Source organism: Camellia sinensis, chromosome 1 (genome assembly GCF_055761805.1).
Source record: "Camellia sinensis isolate YWXY chromosome 1, ASM5576180v1, whole genome shotgun sequence".
In the NCBI taxonomy this organism is placed as follows: domain Eukaryota; kingdom Viridiplantae; phylum Streptophyta; class Magnoliopsida; order Ericales; family Theaceae; genus Camellia; species Camellia sinensis.
In genome coordinates, this window is record NC_138961.1 from 195,327,442 (window position 1) to 195,352,572 (window position 25,131).

The window sequence follows — 25,131 nt, forward strand, 5'->3', positions numbered from 1 at the left end:
GCCAACCCGCCCGAACCGCTAAGGCAAATCCGCCATTATTTGCCAACCGAACCGCCGGTGTTTGATAAGGAAAATGACAAATTATAGTGTCACTTTTATCAATCCGCCACCCGCCATACGGTTTTTATTTTTCTCTCAAACCGCACCGACCCGCACCGCGCACACCCCTAATTCTCAGTAAGATAAATGGTTGACCAAAGAAATAGTGAATTTTAGGTTATTTCAAATAAATAGTGATTTTTAATTGTGCCAAATATTTTACTTTATAAAAAATGTCATATTTTGAAAACACACTCAACTATGCATATGTTATTTTTAATATTATCGTCATTTATCATATTTGGTTAGTGGCCTAATCATTAAGTCACTTCTCACTTATGTCATATTTAGCCTCCGTTTGGGAAGTGGGTTAGCTTTTTGGCTTTTTAGCTTTTTTGGCTATTTTAGCCTGGGCTTAAAAGCTTGGTTTGGGAAGGGCTTTTTGGCTTTTTGGCTTTTTTGAGTTTTTTTGTGAGAGAATAATGTAATGATTATGGGTTGGATGTGATGTTTTGTTTGTTATGGCTAAAATAGCCTATTTTATTTTTTGTGGCTAAAATAGCCAAAAAAGCCTCCAACCCACCTTCCCAAACGGTGCTTTAATTATCGAATTAAATTAGATGAAATTATAAGTACGACCGAATTGAGTGATAAAATTACTATTAAGTCAATCCAAAAAATGAAGTATTTATGTGGTCAAATAGGAGATAAAAGAAAAAGCTTCTTTTTAAAACAATTAAAAAATTTCTTCCTTTTGTATTACAGAAAAATAAATTCATTTATATGAATTGAGAAAATGAAAATGTGACATCTATTTTGTAAAAATATTTAAGTTCTTAGAGAATAATTTGATGAAACTATCAATTTCGAGATATCATAGCACTTTGTTAAAATTCTTTTAGAATTCCTTAGTAAATCATGTTATTTCTTCAATTGAGAATTTGTTTGAACAATAGTGATTATATAAGAACATTTTAAATTTATTTATTTAATTTCATAAAATTAAAATTATTAAATAATGAAATAATGAAATTGTTTTTGAAACATGTCACTTTTAATGATTTTGATGGTTTAGAATACTGAGGGTTGGTTTGGGATGTCCTAAAAAAGTGCACTTTTTGACTTATTGGTGGGTTTGGGTTGGGTTTGGGTTGGGTCTGATGTGATGTGTTAGAGAGGTGATGTGATTTAAATAAGATGATGTGACTTAAATAAGATAGTGACTTTTTGACTTTTTGGCTTATTTAGTACATGCCAAACTAGCCCTCAGTCTCATTTGTTTAGCAGATTAGATTGAATGAGATTATAAGTACGGTAAAATTAAGTGATAAAATTATTAGTGTGACAAAATTAGATTATAAATATAAAAGAGTTTTTATTTGTACACAATTGAATTAGTAATATTGGGATAATAATTTATGTTAAAATAATAATAATAAATATATATATATATACATATATTGTACTCTTCGGGTGTGTTTGATTGGACGGACTGGAAAAGGGGGATTAGAATCCATCGGACTTGAGTCCTGGGACTGTGAATCCCCCGGACTATTTGGTCGGATTGGATATGTATCCTGTGTTTGTTTTTTCATGGGATTAGATGTCTGGATAGGACTATTTTCAATGAATCCAATGTTTGGTTGGACGGACTGGATAGGATAAATGAACAAAAGACTATTTTACCCTTTTCAATTGTTTACTAAGTAATAGCAATATTAAACATATCTTTAATATTTTAATTATTTTTAATTAAATAAATTCATTTTTTTAAAAATAAATAAATAAATAAATAAAATATCAATAAAATTTGTTTTAAATCATTACTGTATAACAAATCATTATTTTTTTTACATGCAAAACTTTACTGTGTTTGTTTATTTACACAATTAAATAAATTTATTTTTTTACACAATTAAATAAATAAATAACCACTAAATTTGATTTAATAAAATACTGTATAACCTGTATAAAAAATTTATATTATTTTTTTAATTAAAATTTTAAATAAATTTTAAATAAAACACCTATTAAAATTTAAATAATGAAATTAAATCAATTATAAACAAAATTTTAAAATAAAACATCAATAAAATATCTATAAAAAATTATTTTAAAAAATTAAATAAATAAAACATCAATAAAAAGTTAAATAAAATTATTTTATTTTTAAATTGAGACATTTAAATTTTATTGAATTTTATTAAATATAATACATACTTAAATAGTAGAGGGTCAAAATGGTCATTTTCGGATCTAATCCCAACAGTAGATAGTTCCCCACATTCTATCCCACACCCCCTCAGGACACAATAGTCCTCCATATGGGGGACATGGAGTCCGACCGGACTCCATGTCCGACGGACTAAAAAAAAATCAAACGGCGGATAAAAAACACTATTTAGATTGCAATCCAAATAGTAGATAATCCCCCCAATCCCCCCAATCAAACACGCCTCGAAGCTAAAACATATATGCAAGATTTTTCCATTTCAACAACAATTTATTATTTACAACTATCCATTTGAGCAAAGCATCTTTGAAACATTAATCCATGGGATTGTTTTCCCAATCCCAAATCCCCTCCAGCTATGATAATTCAGTGGCCGTACAAGATTACTAATTCTTTTAGCCTATCAATTCAACCTATCATTTGCCAACAAAACATGCTATTCATAGGGCTACTTCACTAGGATGCGAGATTACTGTTGTGAATCCCTTGTTGCGCCCAAAACGACATAATTTTAGCTTTTTTTTCTTTTATTTTTTTTTCTTTTTTTCTTCTTTAGATCATGTTCTCACTATATTTTTTGACATGATAAATTACACTTTATCCTTATATTTGATTACTTTTTTACTTTAATTCTTAAAATTTATTTATTTTTTTTATTTTGATCTTTTATGTTTTAAATTTTTTTCAATTTACTTCTAAAGCTATTTTTTATTAAAAATTAGACAAAAAATAATATATTAACAGTCACAAAAATATTTTTATTCATTCTATTTAAATTTTAAGAATTAAAGTAAAAAAATGACCAAATAAAAAGAGAAAGTATAATTTATCATGCCAAAAAATATAATAAAAACATGATCTAAAAAAAAAGGACAACAAAAAAAAGAAGTGAAACTATGCTTTTTTAGGCATAGCAGGCTTCACAACAGTGACCCTATATCCACTTTGCTAATAGTCCAATCATACCAATTAATTAGCCAAATAAACATGTCTTAACTGACGTAGTAATTGTACGCAAAAATTAAATTAGTTTTTATGAATGAACGCGTTACCTAAGAAAAAAAAATGAAGTTATTTGTATGTATTTTTTTTATTAATCCACATTTAATTCATTTTTGTAAAGTGTAGAAAATAAAAAAATCAATTTTTGTAATTTTTTTATTTACTATTAAATTTAGTTATTTTTATTTTTAATAAACTTTATTCAAGATTCTCTCATTTTTTTTTTTAATTTTAAAAATTGTATTATCAAGATGGATCTAAAAATAAATAAATTTAATTAAATTTGGAAAAAGTAAAAAATTCTCTCATTTTTTTTTTAATTTTAAAAATTGTATTATCAAGATGGATCTAAAAATAAATAAATTTAATTAAATTCGGAAAAAGAAAAAAAAATAAAAAGAAAAAAATAAATTGGAACAAAAAAGAAATAAAAACAAAAACCCTTAAATAGGAGAAATTAAGAAGACATCTCGCGCGGCGCACCTTCTCGAATGGCAATCTACTCGACTCTGCTGCTGTTAAGGCAACGCCCGTCCCTGTAGTCTTCTCACTTCACTTCTCATGAGGATATCTTTCAGAGGAAATGCCCTTTTGTCTCGCCTCAAAGCCTTACTCACCATACAGGTCTTTCTCTCCGTCTCTCTCAATGTCGTTTCTTGGAGGCATTTCTTCAAACAGGTTTCTAACAATTCTTCTGTGTCTGGAATTTACATATTTCACGGCAGAGAATCAACCATACCTTGGCCGAAACTGGTGCTCAAGCTCAATACTATGCCGACGTGACGTCTGGTTCAGTGCTCGAGCAAGGTACACACACATTCTCGAATTTCCCAATTTTTGTATTCTACTTGCTTCTATCTTATGCATATGTATGTACATATGCTTTCTTTTAGTTAGATAATCGGAACACAAAGTGCGAATTGTGAGTAGAGTAATCATTTCCCCCCCCTCCAGTTTGTACTATCTTTTGGGTTCCTTCACGCCGTGTTTGGTTTAGAGATTTGAGGGGGATTTGGAAAGGGAAAGGGAAAGGGAAAGGGAAAAATTAAGGGAAATGTGAATAAAATATATTTACATTTCACCTACTTTCGCACGTCATTTTCCTTTTTCTTTCCAAATCCCTCCCTAAATTCTCCAACCAAACACACACAGCCTAAATTCCCCAACGAAACACAGCATTATGGAATATAAATGAAAGTATACTTCTTTAAGTTTTTTTGTTTTTTTGTTTTGAAAATGACGTCTGTGTAGGGAAAATTGATATGTCGAAATGGAGAAAATTGGATTCGAGATCCTTGGGGATTACTCGCTCAATGATCTCTTCGTCCTCGTGGATTGTTGTGAAGGTTCTTCAGAGTGAAGGTGCTGTTTGGTTACACTTGTTTGCATCTTTTCATAATGTTTCCCCACATATTATTGCATGTGCGCCTTTTGAGATGGATTTACATTCTAAAAGATCCTAAATTTGGTCACTTCATTTTTTTTTTGGGTATTATACTAGGTATTGAAAGGATGCATGGTTTTCCTCACCCTTTTGCCCTTCTAAACACACATGGGTTTTGTTTATGCTGTGTTTGGTTGGAGGATTTGAAGAGAGATTTGGAAAGGGAAAGAGAAAAGTTAGGTGAAATATGAATAAAATATACCTTCATTTCACCTAGTTTCACATACTTATTTCCTTTTCCTTTCTAAATCTCTCTCCAAATCTCCTAACCAAACATAACATTAATGTCTAAAAACAACAAACTAATAGATATACCCTCATTTTAGGCATTGGTAACCTCATCTAGTGATTGTCCAAGAATGTTTGTAATTTAGAGTTATTCAAGTTTTCATGTTGTAGAGAGAGTAATTACTTTTTCAAATTGTTTCCTTAACCATTCTATGAAGATCTTGAGGAGAATAGCTGTTGAATAGTAAAAGCATCTATCTGATTTGTTGGTGTAGTACGAGTTCAAAGCATTACTATGGGTCACTCGTCCATTCTTAGATTTTGTGTTGCTACTAAGTTTGAGAGCTCAATTCATGTTTGTACATTTTTCAATGGTCTTAAAAAGAATCTTTTATTTTTATCCCTTTTTTTTAATTGAATTGAAATTCGTTTAGTTGAAAACTGTGTTACATGGACTTGGCACTTTGGGCCGAAGTACCTGTGTTGACACGACACGACAAGGGTGCGAGTGCGAGTGTGGGATCTGTGTCGGATTCGCTTGTTCTCTCTCAGACACGGCTCTTCACAGACACCAAAAGAAATGAAAGAGGTGAGAGCAAGAGAGAACCTGGTCGAAGCTTTATCCAGTCGATCCAGTCGAAGATTGAAGACCTCCAATCGAAGCTCCATCTTTTCGATCCAGTTGAAGATTGAAGCTCCATCAGTCGATCGAACAGCCGAACACCCCCAGACGACTTCGAAAAGCCTCTCTCTCTCTCTCTCCCTCGCGATCGCGATTACAATCGCGATCGATGGCTTCGCTTCTCTCCCTCTCTCTCTCTCTCTCGTTTCTCTGTCTCTTGATTCATATCTCTATTCGTATCTAATAATCTATAATAATAATCTATCTATAATAATAATAGTTGTTTATATATAATAATAATAATAGTTAAGGAACTGAATAATAAATAGTAATAACTATTATTATAATAACTATAATAATAACTATTACTATATATTACATAATAATTATTATATAACATAATATATTAAGATAATATATACTTATATATATTAATAAAAAAATAAATACATGTATGTAAAATAAAACAAAAAAATTAATTGGAACATATTATTTAAAAAATAGAATAAATAAATAAAATAATTAATGTATATTAAAATAAAAATATTTATAAAAAAATTAAAAAATTTGCCGTATCTCCTGTCGTGTCCGTATCTCCATTTTTTAAAAATTGTTGTGTCCTGTGTCTGCGTTATAATAAATATATATATTTTTTAAAAAACTATTTAACGTATTCCCGTACCCGTATCCAAATTTGGATACATATCCACGTATCCTTAATTTTTAATTTTAAAGTGTCCGACCACTAGATACGCACCCGTATCCGATATTCGTACCCGAATCCGTGTAACATAGGTTGAAAATTAGAGCATTTCTTTACTGGGAAATTCCATTCGAAGGTTTGCAAGCTTATTGATTAATTTGGATTTCAATTAAAACGTAAAATCGTTTGAGGAATGATGACACATGTCATGCAAATATGTAGATATATTTCACTCTTACTATTCATACAAGTAGGGGTGTGCGTGATATGATGAAGTGCGGTTTAACAATAAAATTATAAATCAAATCATGAATGGCGCATTGAAAAATAACCAAATTGCTGTTTGGGCAGTTTCAATTTGCTAGTTGATTGAAGAATAATCTTAAACAATTATCATGCATTTGTACAATATATAACACTAATTTGTATAATATTTTTCATAGATATAACAATAACTAATTTTACATAATATTTTTCATATATATAACATTAATTTGCAACAAATTCCACATCTTAATGTATCAACTATAGGGGAGCACGGTGGTTTCGAAAGCGGATTATAAATTTCAAAATGTGGATCAAACTAACCCACAGTTAGCGGGCGGATTGGGCAGTTTTAGAAGATTAGACGGTATTTTGCACAACCCTACATACAAGCATCGCTCAAATAAATAGAAGTTAAAGGAATTGAGAACATGGTTCGATATATCAAAATTGTTCATGATGTTGGTTTGTGTTGAATTTGATAAATATCTGGTGCATAGGTTGTCTTATAACAACACTTCTAAAATCTGTTCTACCTTTTTGAATGAAGACACAGGTTTCTCTGGCTTTTCAAAATGGTAAGAATCTTGCATTTTCTACCTTTGCAACTTTGCTTGTTATTACTCAGAGAAATAGACAAACTCTGGCGAGAAGTAACTAACAGGAACTTGGAGAAAACTAAGTGCGGAGGAGGAAAGATACAGTTAGACAGTATTTCAGTGCATCACTGCATGGTCCACTCCTAGTAGCTAATAAAGCCTTACAGATGCTAACATTTGGATTTAGCCTGACACAAGATACAGTTAGCCTTATTTTTGTAATCATAATTGAACGATAGTAATTGACGAATAATTTTGTTTGTGTGGCTAATATAAGCAATGAATACACCATAACATATAATGTGGAATTGCATTTTTATACAAGGATGTGCATAAATTATTGCTAAAGATATGGATCATGTCTAAGGAAAAAGGATAGCTTGTGCTTTGAAACAAGAAAAGAGAAAAGGCCCACTAATGAATTTTTGAAGCTAAATTTGAAGGACAAGGAAACCAAATCACCATTTGAGGAGGGTAAAATTGTTTCTCACATGAACCAATGAAAAAGCACTTTTCTTTAGCTTAAGAGTCCACCATCTCCTTGGTCAATTTAAGCATCCATTCAATTCAGCTTTTGAAGAAGATGATAAATCCAAAATCTGTTTAAGAAGGTGTTCATAGCATTTCGGCCCACGAAAAAGATTTTACCCATCCAACCATCTCAACAAAATTGTGTTAAATTAAAAAAAAAAAAAAATGTTTCAAGTTTGAGGCAGACAAATGGGGTGATGAGTGATTAACTAAAATCATGTCCATGATTGCAGAGTGCCACAAAGTCTTAGCTCTTCGCCATCTTACAAGGCTTCCCAACAAAAGGTTCAAGGTTTGAATGTTGGAGTGTTCACCTAACATTTGTCTTCATAGCCAAAAGTCTAATTAGCTCTGTTATCAAAATCTTACGATACGCTATTCAATTCACAGTTCATGCATGGATCAATATGAATCTATGGGTGTATCTATTTTAAAATAGAATCTATAGTAAACTGAATCACATGATTCACAATTGATTCATGATTTGATTTTGTTTTTACAATTCTTGTAATTCTTAAAATTATCGCGTCAAGCAAATTTCGACTTTTTTTAACTTTATTTTAATGTGAAAATGATATAATATGCCTTGTAAAAGTTTTTAGTACATATATCCACTTTATGCACTTGGAGAGGGGCTTTCACTTGTATATGTGGACTATGGAGGAAGGCTACCGCAATTTTAAAACTCTATTGCAGATAATAGTAGATCAAGTATGCTCAGGAGTAGAGGGAACCGAAGGAGATGTTTGATCATGAACTTCCTCCAACAGTAGCTTTTATTGTGTGCTTCTATGGTCTTCTTGTTATGAGTGTTTCACTTCTCATTCTTTGAAGGTCTCCCATTCTTAAGAATCTTCTAACATGCAGGGTTTCAAGCCTACTTAGTAGGTGGGTGTGTAAGAGACTTATTACTAAATAAAGTTCCAAAAGATTTTGATGTGATCACCACAGCGGCACTTAAAGAGGTATTGTGATGCGGTTTTAGAATCTTGAAAACTCCAGTGATTAATAATGTAGTGTTTGCATTGTGAAGTTTGAAATGTGGACTTTATATTTTTTTTGTTTCAGATCAAGAAGAAGTTTAATCGTTGTGAAATTGTTGGACGGCGTTTTCCTATATGTCAGGTGCATGTTAAAGGTTCCATTGTTGAGGTTGGTGGTGCACATGGTTATTATGTTAAAACCTTCTGTATAGTGTCTCTTTAAGGAATACATTAGTGCAGTCTTTTATTTGGAATCTTATCCTGGGTTGGTTCTTTACATTGTTTGATTGTTATTGTCAATACAATTATTTTGAAACCAGGTATCCAGTTTTGAAACAGTAGCAGAACGTACTAAAGAAAAAAAAGAATTTCTTCTCTCTCAAATGCCACATGGCTGCGACGTAAAAGACTTCATTATCTGGAGGAACTGCATGCATAGGGACTTCACAATTAACAGGTTTATATTCAGTTTTCTGTGCATATGATGTTCTAGGTTCTATTGGGACGAAGTATGTTTAGTTGCACTGAGTTATGAAATTCTAGATATGCATCATGAGCAATTTATTTTCATTGTCCATGCTACTAGCTTATCAATGTTAAAAATCTAAATACTCATCTATATTATCTAAACCCTATTATGTTTTGTTGATGCTACTTAACTAGTTGAAGATTGTTTTTGTGAAATTGTTGAAACAGTTTATTCTTCGACCCCTTTGTGAATGAGATATATGATTATGCCAATGGAATGATGGATTTAAAGTCCTTCAAGGTGTTTCTCATTATCTTTTAGTGAAAGAACCCTGCATTTATGCAATTATTTTCAGTTTGTGTTCTTGGAAGTTTGATGAGGTATTTTTTGCTGTTATGAATTCAGCTGCGGACATTAATCCCTGCTCAGCTGTCTTTTGAAGAGGATTGTGGTAGGTTCATCCATATTTTAAATATAAATTCATTTAGCACCATGACATGTGGAGCCAGTTGCTGAATATGGTATAAAAACTAACTATAATATGGTATTTCATTCAGCAAGAATATTGCGGGGCTTGAGAATTGCAGCTCGTCTTGGTTTGTCTTTTTCAAAGGAGACTGAGATTGCAATACGTAAACTCTCTTCGTCTGTTACAAGCTTAGCTAAGGTACTCCTCAAAAAGGTTACCATGCTGCCTGAATTTTTTAATTTAAGGTTCCTTGGCAATTGTGGCCCTTTGTTGGATATTTTCTTCTTTCTGTTGTCGAATACCTTGTCTTTTGTCTCTTGATTCTCTTTCTTCTTGATATATGTTGTAACCAATGGAAAGGGACTCTTTAATAGCTTTCTCTTCAGATCGGTCTGATTGTCCATTTATTTTTCTGGTCATCAATTCTTTCTTAGCTTACCAAAATGTCATCCTGTATTTATTCAGTCTAGAATAATGATGGAGTTGAACTACATGCTGTCTTATGGAGCCGCCGAACCTTCTCTCTGTTTACTTCAGAGGTTCAACCTTCTTGACATTTTGCTACCATTTCATGTAAGTTGTTTTTCAGTTGCAGCTTTGCTGTTTTGTTGTACAATTTTTGGTTGAATAGACAAGCTTATATTTAAAAACCTGTTTGGATTACAGGCAGCATACCTTGCTCAACAAGCCCGTGAACAATACTGTCAAAGTTCTGCGATGTTGATGGTAGACTTCATTTCTATAAAACTTCTTTTGAGAATAACAACATAAGGTCACCCTATGTGTGTATAATCTGTTTTTAATATGACCTGTTGAATTTTTTTTATTGTTCCAAGGCTAATTGGGCTGTAAATTTATCTGACATATCACTTTATATTGGTTTGATCATTGATGGTCATAATTCTTGTATTATTAAATTTCTTGCATTATTAAAGTATTCCCCATCATTTAAATATGTTTAGTTGTTAGTAATTATCTTCTTTTCTTTTACAGAAATTATTTTTCAATTTGGATAAGTTGTTTACTTGTGATCAACCAGCAGATTGTCGGTTGTGGTAAGTTGATTTTTTAATTCAATGGAGTTAATTGGCTTCATGACATCATTATTGTTGCCAATGTTTTCCAGGCCTTGTGATGTTTACCTTTGTAGAATCCATATCATATAATAGCAGAAAACTCTGTGTCATGACCCGCGCCCACCCCTAAAAGTTTGGGTCATAACCGGCCAGCAATCCGTAGATTACCGAAGGCCTCAAATGATCATACAGAATATTTATGCTAATGGAGTCATAAACGGAAGCATATAATAAGGAGAAGTCCATTGAGCTGTGCCAATCAAGAGCAAAATTGTGGAGCTAACCACATAACACAATAATATATATACATGCCCATCAAAAATATAGGAGCCATGGGAAAATTATACATAGTGTTTACAACCCAAGACCGTGAAAGTAAAAACATAATAAGGTCAAAGTGTGGTGTGAGTCAAGACAAAACTCCGTCTCGGAGGCACAACTTGATTGGGTCACAAAAAGGCTCCTAAAGCTGACTCTAGGGGTGTGCTCCATGTTACTAATCACTTACATGTGCATACATAAAATTGAGTGAGCGAAGCTCAATGAGTAATAATACAGTAAAGCAATATAAGTAGATAATCATAAGATTCTCACAATATCCATAATCATATTAACCAAGCGGCCTTAGGCCCAAGCATATAACAAGCGGCCTCGGGCTCAATTATTTAACAAGCGGCCTCATGTCCAATCATTTAACAAGTGGCCTCATGTCCAATCATTTAACAAGCGGCCTCAGGCCCAATTATTTATCAAGCGGCCTTGGGCCCACTTATTTAACAAGCGGCTTCGGGCCCAATCATTTATCAAGCGGCCTCGGGCCCAATTATTTAACAAGCGGTCTTAGGCCCAATCATTTAACAAGCGGTCTCGGACCCAATCATTTAGCACATGTCATATAATATCAATGAAGTTTCATAATTTCCAATCAATTCATAATGTTGGCACCAATCACCGTTCATAGTTCAAGATACGCAACAAAGAGTATAAGTGTATTATATTACTACTCACCGTGTGTTTGGTCTTGTAGCGTTGCCTCCGGCACTCGACCTACACAAAACATGTCACATATACATTCGGTAAATCATTTGTTTCAATTCGTACACTTTTCTTTAATTTCTTTCAAGTGTTCAATGCTAATCTCCTCCACATGTGAATCACGTACAAAGCATGTGCCAAAGATGTAATTTAAACGGCCCTAAATGTTCATGACTTAAATCAATGTTTCCTACAATAATTTCATATGTTTTTTTGTTGAACATATCATGTTTACTTATTTAAGATTAAAGGAAATAGCAAGAAGCGAAAGGAAACTAAATTAGGGTAAGAAATGACATGAAACCGTTAAAAGAACATAAACAACCTTCACTAATTTGAGCATATCTATTTGTGTACTTAGAATTTGAATGTGAGACCACCACCATTAGAAACTAGACTTCAAGGGCGTGAATTTAGGCTCAAGAATCGTTTAAAACGGAGTCTGGATGAAGGAGATATGCATTTTTTAAGTTGGCTGAAACAGGAATTCCGCACATGCGGAAGTCTTCACCGCTTGTGCGGCCCAAATATGCTCGAGCGGAAAAACCGGCAGCTCGAGCGCCCAAGGAGCAGAATGAAAACCTTTTTTTTTCTTCATGTTCTGCTCGTGTGGTGCCCGTGGCCCATCGTGCGGTTTGGGCAAAATCAAACAGTCCGAAAATGTTTCAAAAGTGCAAACTTCCTAAACTCATTTTCAAGCTCAAATTCATGTAAAAACAACTCAAAAACATGATATATAAGTATGATACAAGTATAATTCCACATCAAACATATTAACCTTGCATCAACAACAAATTCATGTACTCATCTCTTTCCCATATTCATACATTACATAAACAAATTCAAAATATATGATCCATGAACAAATTTTCAACAAATTTTGTTTTCATGAATTATCTAGGATTTGTTTCATGGGTCGATTACAAGAGTGAACTTAAATCAAACCAAGATGGAGAAATTAGGGTTCAATTTCATGTCTTTAGCTGAAGCCACCACACAACTCAAAACCCTAGCTCAAAATTCATAATTTCTTCATGATTTCAAGACAAAGATTAGTTAGAGACAAAGATTGTGAGTAATTTAACATACCTTAACCCAATTCTAAGGTTTGCCCCTTGATTCCCTTCAAATCCCTAGCTTTCTCCTCTTCCTCTCTCTCTATCTCACACTTTAAGCTCTCTTTCCTCAAAATGAAGAACAAAAGGCTAAACATATATAACTCAAAAATCTTAATTTATTCATTACAAATTATAATTTTTCAAAATCTCATCAAAGGCTCGAAAAATCATGCCAAACACAAATATGAAGTCGGTTTTGGCTTATCGCGTCTCTAAGGCTCTCCATTTTCAGTTCAAAGTTCCAATTGCAATAGATATTCTTACATTCAACAGATATAATCCCAAATTCACATAATTCACATACTTAAACTTTCAAATTCATATTAAACACATAAACACGGGTATAATTAAGCATAGTACGAGTTGGGCTATTACACTCTGTTTGGTTTAGATTTTAAATCTACTTTTGGATTGAAAAATCCAAAAACATGTTTGGTTTAACATCTCTCAAAATACAACACAAAATTGTTTTTCTCTTTCACCTCTCTCCTTCTCTCTCTCTCTCTTTTTTTTTTACACATCAATCAATCATTTTTTCTTTTTCCTCTCTCCTCTCTCATTCCCTTACGTTTTACACATCAATCAATTAATTTTTCTCTTACACCCATCTATTCAACTACCTAAAAAAATAAAAAAATAAATAAATAAACTTACAAATCATCCCAAAATTATTTTCAAAATTCATAACCAAACAAGTTTTTACTTTCAAAACTCTTTTCAAAAACTTATCTATCAAAATACAATTCAAAACTCAAAACTCTTTTCAAAAATTAAACCAAACAGAGCCTACTCACAGAGGCTGTCTAGGTTAATCAAATTCCTTTGACCTGGTAAACTTTCAGTACCATATCCAAGAGGGGTGCTTCCACTGTGCATATTACTTGCATTCTTGATGCCTCCACAGGCTTAATGTTTCTTGTTCTTTTGCTGTTTAAATCCATTATCATTTTTCTTTTTGAAGGAGATATTTTCTTCAACCTTTTGGATCAGTATGTTCAGTATGTTCTTTCGTACTTCTGGTGTTTTGCCTTTTATGCATGCCTAATAGATGCTTGCTATGTTCTTGTGATTTTGTATACCCCTCCGTGTAAACTGCTTCTTTTCTGATCCTGATCAGTGGATGTATATAATCCTTCCATTCATTTTGGATGTTTATTGACTTCTTACATAGTGGAAACAAAATAAGTTCTATATTTGTTGATGGGAAAATGCAGTTCGTTGGTTACATCCTACGCACTGTACTCTCCTTTCACTCAGCTAATTAAAGACACACCTGTTTGGTGAAGGATGTGATCTCAACCAATATATGGGATACCGAATACTACCAGATTAATAGATAGAGTGGTTTTAATGACTTTTGAACCATCTTGCATTGCTTGATTTGTTTCTAGTATAATCCCGAGGCTTGTAGGATTGGATTGTTAGGTGTTGTGTTGGCATGCATAGTTTGTGGCTCTTATGTGTTTTCTGTCTCCAAAATTCTGTTTGTGAGGCTGCTTTCTGAAACTTTTTATGTGCATGGGACAGGGTTGGACTTTTGGCATTTCACCTGGCATTAGTAAACAATCCCCAAGATGCTCTTGTAGTTTGGACTTTTGCTTCTGTTCTGTATCATGCGAGATGGAAGGAAGGTGTTAAATTTGCAAGAGAACATGCTCAAGGATCAGTTATTTTTATACCTGAGATTTTGGAGGCTTGTAACATTATGTCAGAAGATGAACTTGCAGAAAGAGTCACTCAATTTGCACAGGTAGTCCAAGACTCTGTAGATGCTTTGACTGAGACAGACTGCCTTCATCAAGCAATGTCCAGATTCCCAGATTCACCTTGCCCTGGTTTGGTAAAGTTTTGAAAGTCTTCTTTGTTAAAACATAAAATGCATATTGATTACCCGAGGTGGCCTGAACCAGCCATTGTATTCTGTCTAGTACCATTATGGCCTTTTTAGGTTAATCTTGCATCATAATTATTAATTACAACTATCCAATCCCTAGGCTTTTCTTTTTTCCTTAAATACCTGTTCTCTTCTTACTTGGCATCTAGTTGTCATGATGGGTGAAACTATTTGGATGTTTTGTTGGGCTTTTAGTTGTAGTATTCACTTGTAATGATGTTACCCTTGGTCTAATTAAGCACTTGATGAAAGTGAGAATTTTTTTTTTTTTTACTCCAGGTATTTGTATCCAGGAAAATGAGGAGTGACACTGCCAATCTTTTTAGCTCGCTGGTGAATGATGTTAGATATTGTCAGAAGGGAAGGGTGAAATTTCATATTAATTATGAACTGCTTCGAAGGGGAAACTTGCGCGAGACAAGGTTGGTGTTTGGAAAAATTATCATGGATACCTTGAGTTGTGGGATTGTCCAAGAGAGTAAAGTAGTCATGGAGGAGAAAGATCACCTGCATGTATTTGATTGTGAACACAAGGTTGAGGTTCTAGGTGAGAACTGTGACCTCGCACCTTCTAATATCGAAATGCAGCGCGTTGTGGGCAAGGAGGATAAAAAACATAACGTATCACAGTCTAATACCGAACTACTACTGCAAGAGAGGGCCAAGAAGCAGAAGTTGATTGGGAAAAAGTGCAATCTTTCAGAGAATGGAAGAGTTAAGCAGCAGGCCTTTGTCAATGAAGAGTCCAAGAAAATAGCTAAACATTGGCAAGAGATGATTGAGAAAAATGGATTCCCAGATGCGGCTAAGAAGCATCAGAAGGGGGTTGAGAAAGAAAGAAGCTGTATATCACAAAATGAGATAATTCAGAAGCAGCAAAATCATTTACCATTTGACGAGAAAGTTGTTTTTCGAGCAAATGCTTTAGAGAAACTGGAGAGGGTTGAGAAGCATTTGAACGTGGTGGAGAAGCGGAAACATTTTGAATCATCACATGAGAATGAAAAACACGGTTTTCATCAGCAGAAAGGGAATACAGAGAAGAATGAAAAGAAAAAACAGGATGTAACCAAGGAGAAACAAAGTAGGCTGGTTCTGTCTAGCTTGTTTAGGTGAATTATATTTTGTCTGTTGGAAATTACATACCGGTCTTTTTAGGATAGCATGGTAGCATCATAAACCTGAAACTGACTCGAAAATCTTGGTTAGTCATTTCAGTTACCCTCTTTTTGGTTTTACTGGTCGAGTAGATTGTCAAATTTTTTCTGCAGGTAATGATAAATATTGAGTCATGTGGGAGAATTTCCTGTTTTGCAGTCTCTCATTTATTGTAATTTTATAGCATGTAGCTCTTCTTTTAACAGTTGAATTATTTGAGAAGTTGAGTGATGTCAACTATTTACTTGTATCAGTTAACAGCTATTTTGTAGCCTGTTAGATTGTTTATTTTGTAGCCAAAAACAACTCTCTCACGTGAAATTGGTATTACCTTTTGATCTCTATGTAAGTAGAAGAATTGCATAAATATTTATCCTCTACTTTTGCATGTGGCAAGACTCAAACTCTTGATTTGTTAATAATGTTTAAAAATTTGACCAAGTACCAGTTAATTTAATTTTTGATTTTTTTTTTTTTTTGTTGTTCAAAGAATTTAATAAAAAATTCCAGTTGATAGAAAATGTTTGTTGGACTTATGCCAATTTTGGCAAGTTAAAAAAAAGTCAAAAAGTTACCAAAAAAATAAAAATGTTATCACTATTCACCAAAAAAATATTAAAAAAATCAATATACAAATATATCTATTTCAAAAAAATTATTGCCTGTCAACGGTACTGACGCCAAACTCCACCGTACGTAAAAGAAAAAAAAAAAAAAAACATGTTTACATTCATTAACTCGGATGGTAAAGTTGGGTCCGTGGGGGTCTATCATGGGTCCCGTTTTGATAATTCGAACTGTTCAATATGTTGAGCTCGTCTAGTACTATATGCCTGTAAAAAATCACGTCTATCAGATATCGCTGTAAAAAATTACGTCTATCAGATATCGGTAACTACATGATCAAATCAATTTTATATAAAAAAGTCAAAAAGTGTTATAGTTAACAATTGACAAAAAAACTTACACGATCATATAGCTATCGATATCCAATCAACGTGATTTTTTACAAACATATAGTACTCGACGAGTTCTACACATTGAACGGTTCTGATTCGAAAAACGGGACCCGTGGTGACCCTCACAAGCCGAACAACACTTTCCAATCAAAGCCCAAAAAGGAGGCAATATTTTCCCATGTATTCAACCAGCCGATGCACTGCCATTCCGTACGCCTATTACACTATCTTCTCCTACACACTTCATTTATACAATTTTTTAATACACATTTTTTCATAAAAAGTCAAAAAGTTAACCCAAACATCCATATTTTTTTGAAAAAATTAGTCTAAGGTCCTTCTCTCATGTTTAGTAATGGAAGAGATCCACAATATTATTTTATGATGTCTAAGGTCCCTCAACCCCCACACTCATATATCACATAGAAATTTCTCAAATCAAACCTTATTCTCTCTCTCTCTCTCTCTCTCTCTGAACTCTCTTCATCTATATCAAGTGGATATCAACAAATAACATTCAAATTGTGCCTAAGCAGTTGAAGAATTAAAAGAAATCGATTATCTTGAGTGACAGAACATCACGGATCACAAGGCGATAATCGACGGCGACGGCAAGAAACCGAGAATTAGGCGAGAAACAACAAGGACCAGTCTGCTTAAAAGATTCTGTAAACTCCATCAGAGAGGCAAAATTTTCGTGGGAAACAAATAGTCAGTAAGAGACTTCAATTTCTCGAAACTAGATCCATGCTTTTTTTGGAATTTCATAATAGAGTGGATCATTTTTCAATGACTAATCACTGAGTTGTTTGTGTTTGTTTTGATTTCAGAACAAAATGTATTGTTTTTATCAATTTTTCTATAAAACCAATTGCTTTTGTTCTTTTTTGGGCTACTGCAATCAAATATTTGTTATTCATTGGTGTTGAGTTTCTTGTTTTTTTAATTGGGAAAACAATGGCAAACTACTCTTTGTATTTGTTATGACTTTTAGTGTTAAGTTTGCTAGTTTTGAATTGGCAAAGCAAAGCTAAGCAGTGCTTCATATCAATGGTGACTTTTGCATATAACAATTGTTGCGATTTTCTATAGCAACGTGATTGCAGATTGTAATTATAAGTGGAGGATATTATGTGTATGAGAAAAAGTTAAAAAAACATTTTAGCGTTTTCAACTTTTTAAAATTGCAGTAAGATTTTTTCAAAAACTCACTGGGCTGTAATATGTTTTACTTTTAGGAATTTTTATAGGCTAGTTTGCCTGATGCTCTTGAATGAGCCGCATAGAGTGGATCATTCATTGGTGTTGAGTTTCTTGTTTTTTTAATTGGGAAAACAATGGCAAACTACTCGTTGTATTTGTTATGACTTTTAGTGTTAAGTTTGCTAGTTTTGAATTGGCAAAGCAAAGCTAAGCAGCGCTTCATATCAACGGTGACTTGCGCATATAACAATTGTTGCGATTTTCTATAGCAACGTGATTGCAGATTGTAATTATAAGTGGAGGATATTATGAGTATGAGAAAAAGTTAAAAAAACATTTTAGCGTTTTCAACTTTTTAAAATTGCAGTAAGATTTTTTCAAAAACTCACTGGGCTGCAATATGTTTTACTTTTAGGAATTTTTATAGACTAGTTTGCCTGATGCTCTTGAATGAGCCGCATCAAGTGTGGTTTTTGCTTTCCCAGTCTCCACAGCCAGCAGTGCTTTTCAGTGGACGCAATGTAAATCCTCTTGATCTTTTTCCACAGGGTCGTCCAACTATGGGTTCAAATGCAACTGCTGGCAATCTAGAAAGGTTTGTCTGAGAATTTCTCTGGGTTGAGAGAATTTCTGTAGAAAGGTTTGTCTGGGAATTTCTCTGGGTTGGGGAATTTCTCTAATTATCTGTCTATGAGCGTGTTCTGGTTAGCTCCTCAGTTCATCATTCTTGAGACTGGAGATGGGTTTACACTTGTTGGCCTACAAGAGTACTTCTATGATCAAGTTTCAGATTCAATGAATTTGTGTGTGTACGTGTGGTATATATATGGTGTGTGTTTGGACTAGTAAATTGATTTTTTTTTTCATTTGAACTGAATTTTCTCTGGGTTGAAACCAGAGAAATTCTCTGGTTTTTAAACTAAATTTTCTCTGGGTTGGTCCAGAGAAATTCTTTGGTTTGGAGCTGGAACCTGGAATGCTTAATTTGTATAAAACCCAATGTTTGTGAAATCAAATTTTGAAACCCTCTTGTTGAGAAGGAGAACAATATTGATGTTGTTCGATTTCATCTCTCATTCTCTATAGAGAAATTCTTATCTAGAGAAATTCGGAAATTTCTCTGAAGAGAATTTCTCAGGAAAAGGCGAGAGAAATTCCCATAATTTGCTTGACACCAAGAGTGAAGGCAAGCAAAGCAGCAAATCACAGAGTTATTTGTGAGAAAATTAGTGAAAATTCAACCCTAGAGAAATTTCAAAATATAGAAAATCAAAAAAATTGAACAAACCAGAGAAATTTCAAATTTTTCTGGATGGAAATTTCTCTGGGTTAAAATTTCTCTGAACAGAATTTCTCTAGAGCAGAATTTCTCTGGATCAAATTGAGGGACCTTAGACATTATGAAAATATTAGATGTCCTTTATACTATAAAGTCTTAATACCAGGGATTCTAAAAAAAAAACTCCTATTTTTTTCCTCAACTTTTTAGTTAAAAAAAAAAAAGTACACTTATTTAAGACATCCCAAACAACCCCTTAATAATGATTCTGAAGCCAACTTTTGATGCCATTATTATTATTATTTGTGGAGAGTTTAATCAATACTAGGTAGTTAAAACCATTAAGAAATGATTAGTCAACAAAAACCAATTTATTTACTAGTATCGATCTAATTAATGCACGGCAAAATTTGTAATAATATGCATTAAATTTCAGTTTTACAATCGTCAAAGTTGAATTTTTATGACTATTAAATTCAATCATCAGAATTAGATTTAAGATAGTTAACCCATTTACAGAATAAATAAACAAAGCTACAAGTATGAACCAAAGCTTCTTTACACGTGCTTGTACCTAATCCTAAATCTCAAATTATATGTAACCCAAAAATCAATGTTGATATCAATTTTGCAACAAAGAGTAAGACCATCTCCAACGGTGAACCAAACCCAGCATCAGATTTAAATTTTGATGAAAAACTCACTTTTTCACGCTCTAACGGTTGCACCAAAGTCATACCAAAATGAGAATTCAGCAAACAAGACATCAAACTGAGATCAAGACACAGATTTTACCAAATCACTGTTACTGACCGTTGAAAATGGTACACCGGTCGACCAACCGGTTGCCCGGCCAGTTGACCAACCGGTCAACCAGTAAAAGATTCAAACAGTTCAGGAAAAAAAGTTCAAACCGTTAAAAAAATATATATATATATATTTTTTGCCTAACCGGTCAACCGGCCGGTCGACCACCCCGGTTGTCCCGAAAAAAGTTCAGAAAGTTCAAAAAAAGTTCAGACAATTCGCAAAAAAAAAAAAAAAAAAAAAAAAAAAAAATTTGGCCTAACCGGTCAACCGGCCGGTCGACCACCCGGTTGTCCCGGGATAGATTTGGTGAAGGTGAACCGTTGGAGACTGAAGTATCAAATTCAGGAAATAGCCATTTTTTAACTCAGATTTGGTGAAATTTTTGATTCACGGTTGGAGATGCTCTAAGGGTATCAAATTATTTTATTAGTACACTAAGTAATATATTCACATTAATGAATATTTATTATTTTATTAGTACACTAAGTAATATATTCACATTAATGAATATTTATGAGAAGTGTCTTTGTGTCTAGCAGTAAAAAAATCAAGTACAAATGTAGTGTATTTTCCTATAATAAATCTCAACTGAAAAACACACACACAAAAGAAGAAGAAAATAAATAAATAAATAAATAAATAAAGCACAATTTTACCATGATATTTAAAAAGATAGTACTTTTATATTGTAATTTTATAAGACAAAAGGTTGACTTAAGAGATGAGATACTTCTTTATTTAGTGCAATGTTAGGGTTTAAGTTTTATCATTTGGGAATACAATTTTTCTTTCCTCTATTCTTCTTCTTACTTAAAAAGGAAAAAAAAAGAAGACAATAAGCAGAGTCTATAAACTTCTATTTGATTCTCTACTTTCCATCAAACATACTAAAAAATGAAAAGAAAAATCACACTTATATCTAACCGCATTAAAGTTGTATTTTGATAACACACATCCAATAACAAGACAATCCTAACTACTCATTGAACTATTTAACCAAGATTCGATAAAGAAAAATAATATATAAACTAAATTTCTAAACATAAAATACATACAATGGTATGACAATAATATTATCAGAATTATGACTATTATGAGTATTGTGATGTTAAAAGGAATAATCCCATCAAATCATATAATTTTATTTAAGTTTTTTTATATAATTTTTTTTATTTATTTAATGTTACCATTATTGAAATGGACCCTCCACATCCCATTTGATCCAACTCTACCAAACCCAAAGAAGCCCAAAGTGGGCAAGAGCGTGTTACTGAAAAAAAGAAAAATACCCCAAGACTCCCAATGAGGTGACCCCCACCACTCTACTGTTTTCTGATCAGCTCAATAAATTTTTTTTTTTTTCTTCAAGTCTTGCTCTCACAGCCAGACATGTGGAGCTGGGGGGTGGTGCTGGGTTCCGGTTGCTGAAAAAACAAGCATGCTCATACATACACATACTGTAGAGACAACCCGAACCCGAGTAAATAATTAGAGACCATTCGTTATTTTATTAACAGAAAAACTCAAATAATTTGAAAGCAACGTCACATGGCCACATGACCGTTAAAGACCAAAATATAGTCGTTGTCAACCCTATGATCCGACGGCCACATTTCACTAGCCGTTGGGTTTGTGGAAAAAAATGCGGCCTTGTCTCTGCCGACAAATCACTCTGCCTCATTCACTCCCTTCTTGCTTCCTTTATCTTCTCTCTCTCTTCTTCTTCTTCTCAGAAGCTGAGTCTGTAGATTTAGGGTTTTTTAGATGCTCTTAGGCTAGTTACATTGTGAGGTGTTTGATAGGTAGGTTGTGTGGTTGTTGAAGAGGGGGAGAGATCTATATTTTCAGGTAATTTAACCAAAGAAAATGGTTATATCTGATGAGAACAAGAATAACCCCACTTTGATTAAACCCATAAACTTACAAGGTAAACTATTCAGACCTTGATCTGAAAATGCAGATGAGATTGAGCATTTTTTTTTTTCCACATTTCGAGTTTGGAATCAGCACAAAAACCCTAGTTTCTGAATTGGGGTCTTTTTTTTTTTTTTAATTTATAATTTTGAATTCTTGTTTTGATCAGAAATGGGTAGCAGAAAGTTTGGGGTGGAGATTAGGCCCAACCGAGGAGCCTTAAGCATGATTAATCAAAATGTAGCTCGAGCTCATCCTTACCCTTGTGTTGTCAACAAGAAAGTCTTGTCAGGGTAATCCTCTCACTCTCTCTCTCTCTCTCTTGTTTTTGGTAACAACTAATATGACCATCTTTTGTTCTCAGAACCCATGAAATTTGTGATAAGTTACCTCCTCATCCAGCTCATAGACCAATCACAAGGTTAGAATATGAGCATGTACCCTTCAATTTCAAAAGATGATTTTTTCCTTTCTTTTTTGAATTGTGGATCTAAATGACTAGATTTTATGTTCAAATTGTGCTGATTTGATTCAATTTTGCTCTTATACAGGAAATTTGCGGCACAGATTGCGAGCACACAACAACATTGTCTGGAGAAAACTAAGAAACCCGATTCATCATCTGTTCAAAGCTTCAGAGTCTGGGAAGATTGTCCAGTAATAGATGAGGAACATAAGGCAGCTACAGACCACCCAGTTCCAATGTCCTTGGAACAAACAGAAGCAGTCCCGGATGAAGAGGAACAGATGGTATTTGTCTCTGAAGCTGTGCTTTCCTTCAATAATCTTAACTGGTTCACAAATTGAACAATTGAATCCATGAAATTCCATAGGAAGTTGAAATGGAAGATATATTTGAAGAGCCCGTTATGGATATTGACAGCTGCGACGCCAAGAATCCACTAGCAGTAGTCGACTATGTCCACGATGTCTATGTCTACTACAGAAAAATGGAGGTAAACTAAAAGCTCATTGAATTTAGTCAATTATTAGTTATGAATGTCTATGCCTACTATAGAAAAATGGAGGTAAACTAAAAGCTCATTGAATATAGTCAATTATTAGTTATGAATTGGTTTAAAAATTTCTGTTTTATATGGCACATTTAATTGTTTCATTAAACAGCTTTATTAATTTCATTTTCCACCAAGATTTCTTTGGATATAATAAGTTGTTCTTGTCCCTATTGCTTGGGACATTATGGATTGGAAATGAATAAAAGGGGAAGGTTTGATTGTGTTTTTAAGTGCTTAACATCACATTCTATTCATTTTCCCAGCAGTCCATTTTCACAAAGGTTTTTTTATTATTTTATTTTATTCCTATTCAAATGTAAGGCATAGTGTGATCCAAATGAAAAGAAGAAAAAAAAAAGAGAGGCATATTTTGGAAAATGAAAACACAGTCAACTGGCCTAAGAATCATGTTTTCAGGACTAAACAAAACTCAATTTATGCAGAGTTGTAGCGGTGTTTCATCGAGCTACATGTCACAACAATCTGACATCAATGAGAAGATGAGGGCAATACTAATTGACTGGCTTGTTGAGGTATGTATATGAACTAAATTAGGGTATCAGATCTTAGCATAATTATCATTAATTGATGTTTGAGCACGTTTTAGTTTCTAGATCATTAATCCACTCGATCAAAATCAACAGGTACACCACAAGTTTGAACTGAGGGACGAGACACTATTTCTGACTGTTAATATTACAGATCGGTTTTTAGCTCAGCAAGGAGTGGCGCGAAAGAAACTGCAGTTGGTTGGTTTGGTCGCAATGCTCTTAGCGTGCAAATATGAGGAAGTTTTAGTACCTGTTGTGGATGATTTGCTTTTCATTTCAGATAAGGCCTACACTAGGAAAGAAGTTCTTGAAATGGTGATTATCAATTGACCTTGTGATTTGAGTGCATACCACCCTATTGATGGTTAAATAATTAAACCATTTTTACATTCTCGCAGGAGAGATTAATGCTAAATACATTACAGTTCCACATGTCAGTTCCAACCCCATATGTTTTTATGAGAAGATACCTTAAGGCTGCTCAATCTGACAGGAAGGTAAGTGATTACTTGAAAGTTGATTCATTTGGCAAAATTCTGGCCGGTTTGATATCAGTTTCAGAAAACAACTCACTTTTCAGGAATAATGAAAAGATTGTTTTTGAATCTTTGAATACTTTTTTCATCACAAAAAATAGAGCAATTGGTGTAATTGAACTTCTCAATATTCTTGTTTCTGAAAGCACATTAAGAAATGAAGAAAACAAAAATGACACCAAACAAACAGGAAACTTGTCTATTAAAATTCAATCTAATGAGACTGCAAATTGTATTGTGGACCTCATTGCAGCTTGAGCTTTTATCTTTCTTCCTGATGGAGCTGTGCCTTGTGGAGTATGAGACACTCAAGTTCGCGCCATCTTTCTTGGCTGCTGCAGCAATCTACACTGCTCAATGTACACTCTACGGGTTTAAGCAATGGAGTAAAACCTGCGAGTGGCACACTACCTACTCAGAAGATCAGCTCTTGTGAGTAAAAACCCCCCCGTCTCCTCCTCCCATTAATCTTGTCCAAAAATTTTGCATAGGTCATTTAGTTTTCTAACAGTGATATTAAATTGCTTGCTTGCAGAGAATGCTCGAAACTGATAGTAAGCTTCCATCAGAAGGCAGCAACAGGGAGACTTACCGGGGTACACAGGAAGTACAGTACATCTAAGTTTGGTTATGCGGCAAAATGTGAGCCTGCCAATTTTCTTGTAGAGACTCAACAACAATAGAGACAGGGCATGTACAGCTTGCTAACTGTGGATTTCATTTCCGCGGGGTGGGGGTTGAAATAATTCAGCATTTTAGGAATTGATTTGATGAGTACTAAATTTTTAAGCTTGAACCCATATGGTTGTGTTTACTTCAACCAAGGTTGTTTGCCATGTTCAATTTGAACATACATTGAACTCTTTTTCTGTTCCATTCGATAATAATTTCAAGATTATACATTTTTTCCATTCGATTTCCATTTTTCAGATATGTCTTATGCTAGAGAGTGCCAAATAGATTATATCTTTTCTTTGAAAGTAGCATAAAAAGTTA

The 25,131-nt window shown here is 33.5% G+C and overlaps 2 protein-coding genes across 4 annotated transcripts; both read left to right on the forward strand.

Annotated features, from left to right (window-relative positions):
- Nucleotides 1-3,724: 3,724 nt before the first annotated feature.
- Nucleotides 3,725-16,234, forward strand: LOC114308273 (uncharacterized). 2 transcript variants are annotated; one of them, XM_082891473.1, is made up of 14 exons: nt 3,725-3,898; nt 4,000-4,081; nt 4,526-4,636; nt 8,533-8,630; nt 8,734-8,817; nt 8,969-9,105; nt 9,345-9,417; nt 9,523-9,568; nt 9,675-9,784; nt 10,052-10,159; nt 10,253-10,312; nt 10,580-10,641; nt 14,343-14,655; nt 14,989-16,234. In XM_082891473.1, exons 1-14 carry the CDS (start codon nt 3,836-3,838, stop codon nt 15,823-15,825), a joined length of 2,184 nt encoding a protein of 727 aa, XP_082747599.1. In that variant the 5' UTR covers nt 3,725-3,835; the 3' UTR covers nt 15,826-16,234. The 2 variants fall into 2 exon arrangements, with proteins under 2 accessions (XP_082747599.1, XP_082747603.1); XM_082891477.1 differs by having other exon boundaries at nt 3,737-3,898; nt 14,343-14,565.
- A 5,456-nt stretch (nt 16,235-21,690) lies between these two features.
- LOC114308274 (G2/mitotic-specific cyclin-2) lies at nt 21,691-25,046 on the forward strand. 2 transcript variants are annotated; one of them, XM_028253833.2, is made up of 10 exons: nt 21,691-22,045; nt 22,202-22,325; nt 22,397-22,453; nt 22,584-22,782; nt 22,866-22,988; nt 23,492-23,581; nt 23,693-23,914; nt 23,998-24,096; nt 24,389-24,567; nt 24,671-25,046. In XM_028253833.2, exons 1-10 carry the CDS (start codon nt 21,985-21,987, stop codon nt 24,816-24,818), a joined length of 1,302 nt encoding a protein of 433 aa, XP_028109634.2. In that variant the 5' UTR covers nt 21,691-21,984; the 3' UTR covers nt 24,819-25,046. The 2 variants fall into 2 exon arrangements, with proteins under 2 accessions (XP_028109634.2, XP_028109635.1); XM_028253834.2 differs by lacking the exon at nt 22,397-22,453 and having other exon boundaries at nt 21,788-22,045.
- The last annotated feature ends 85 nt before the right edge of the window (nt 25,047-25,131 follow it).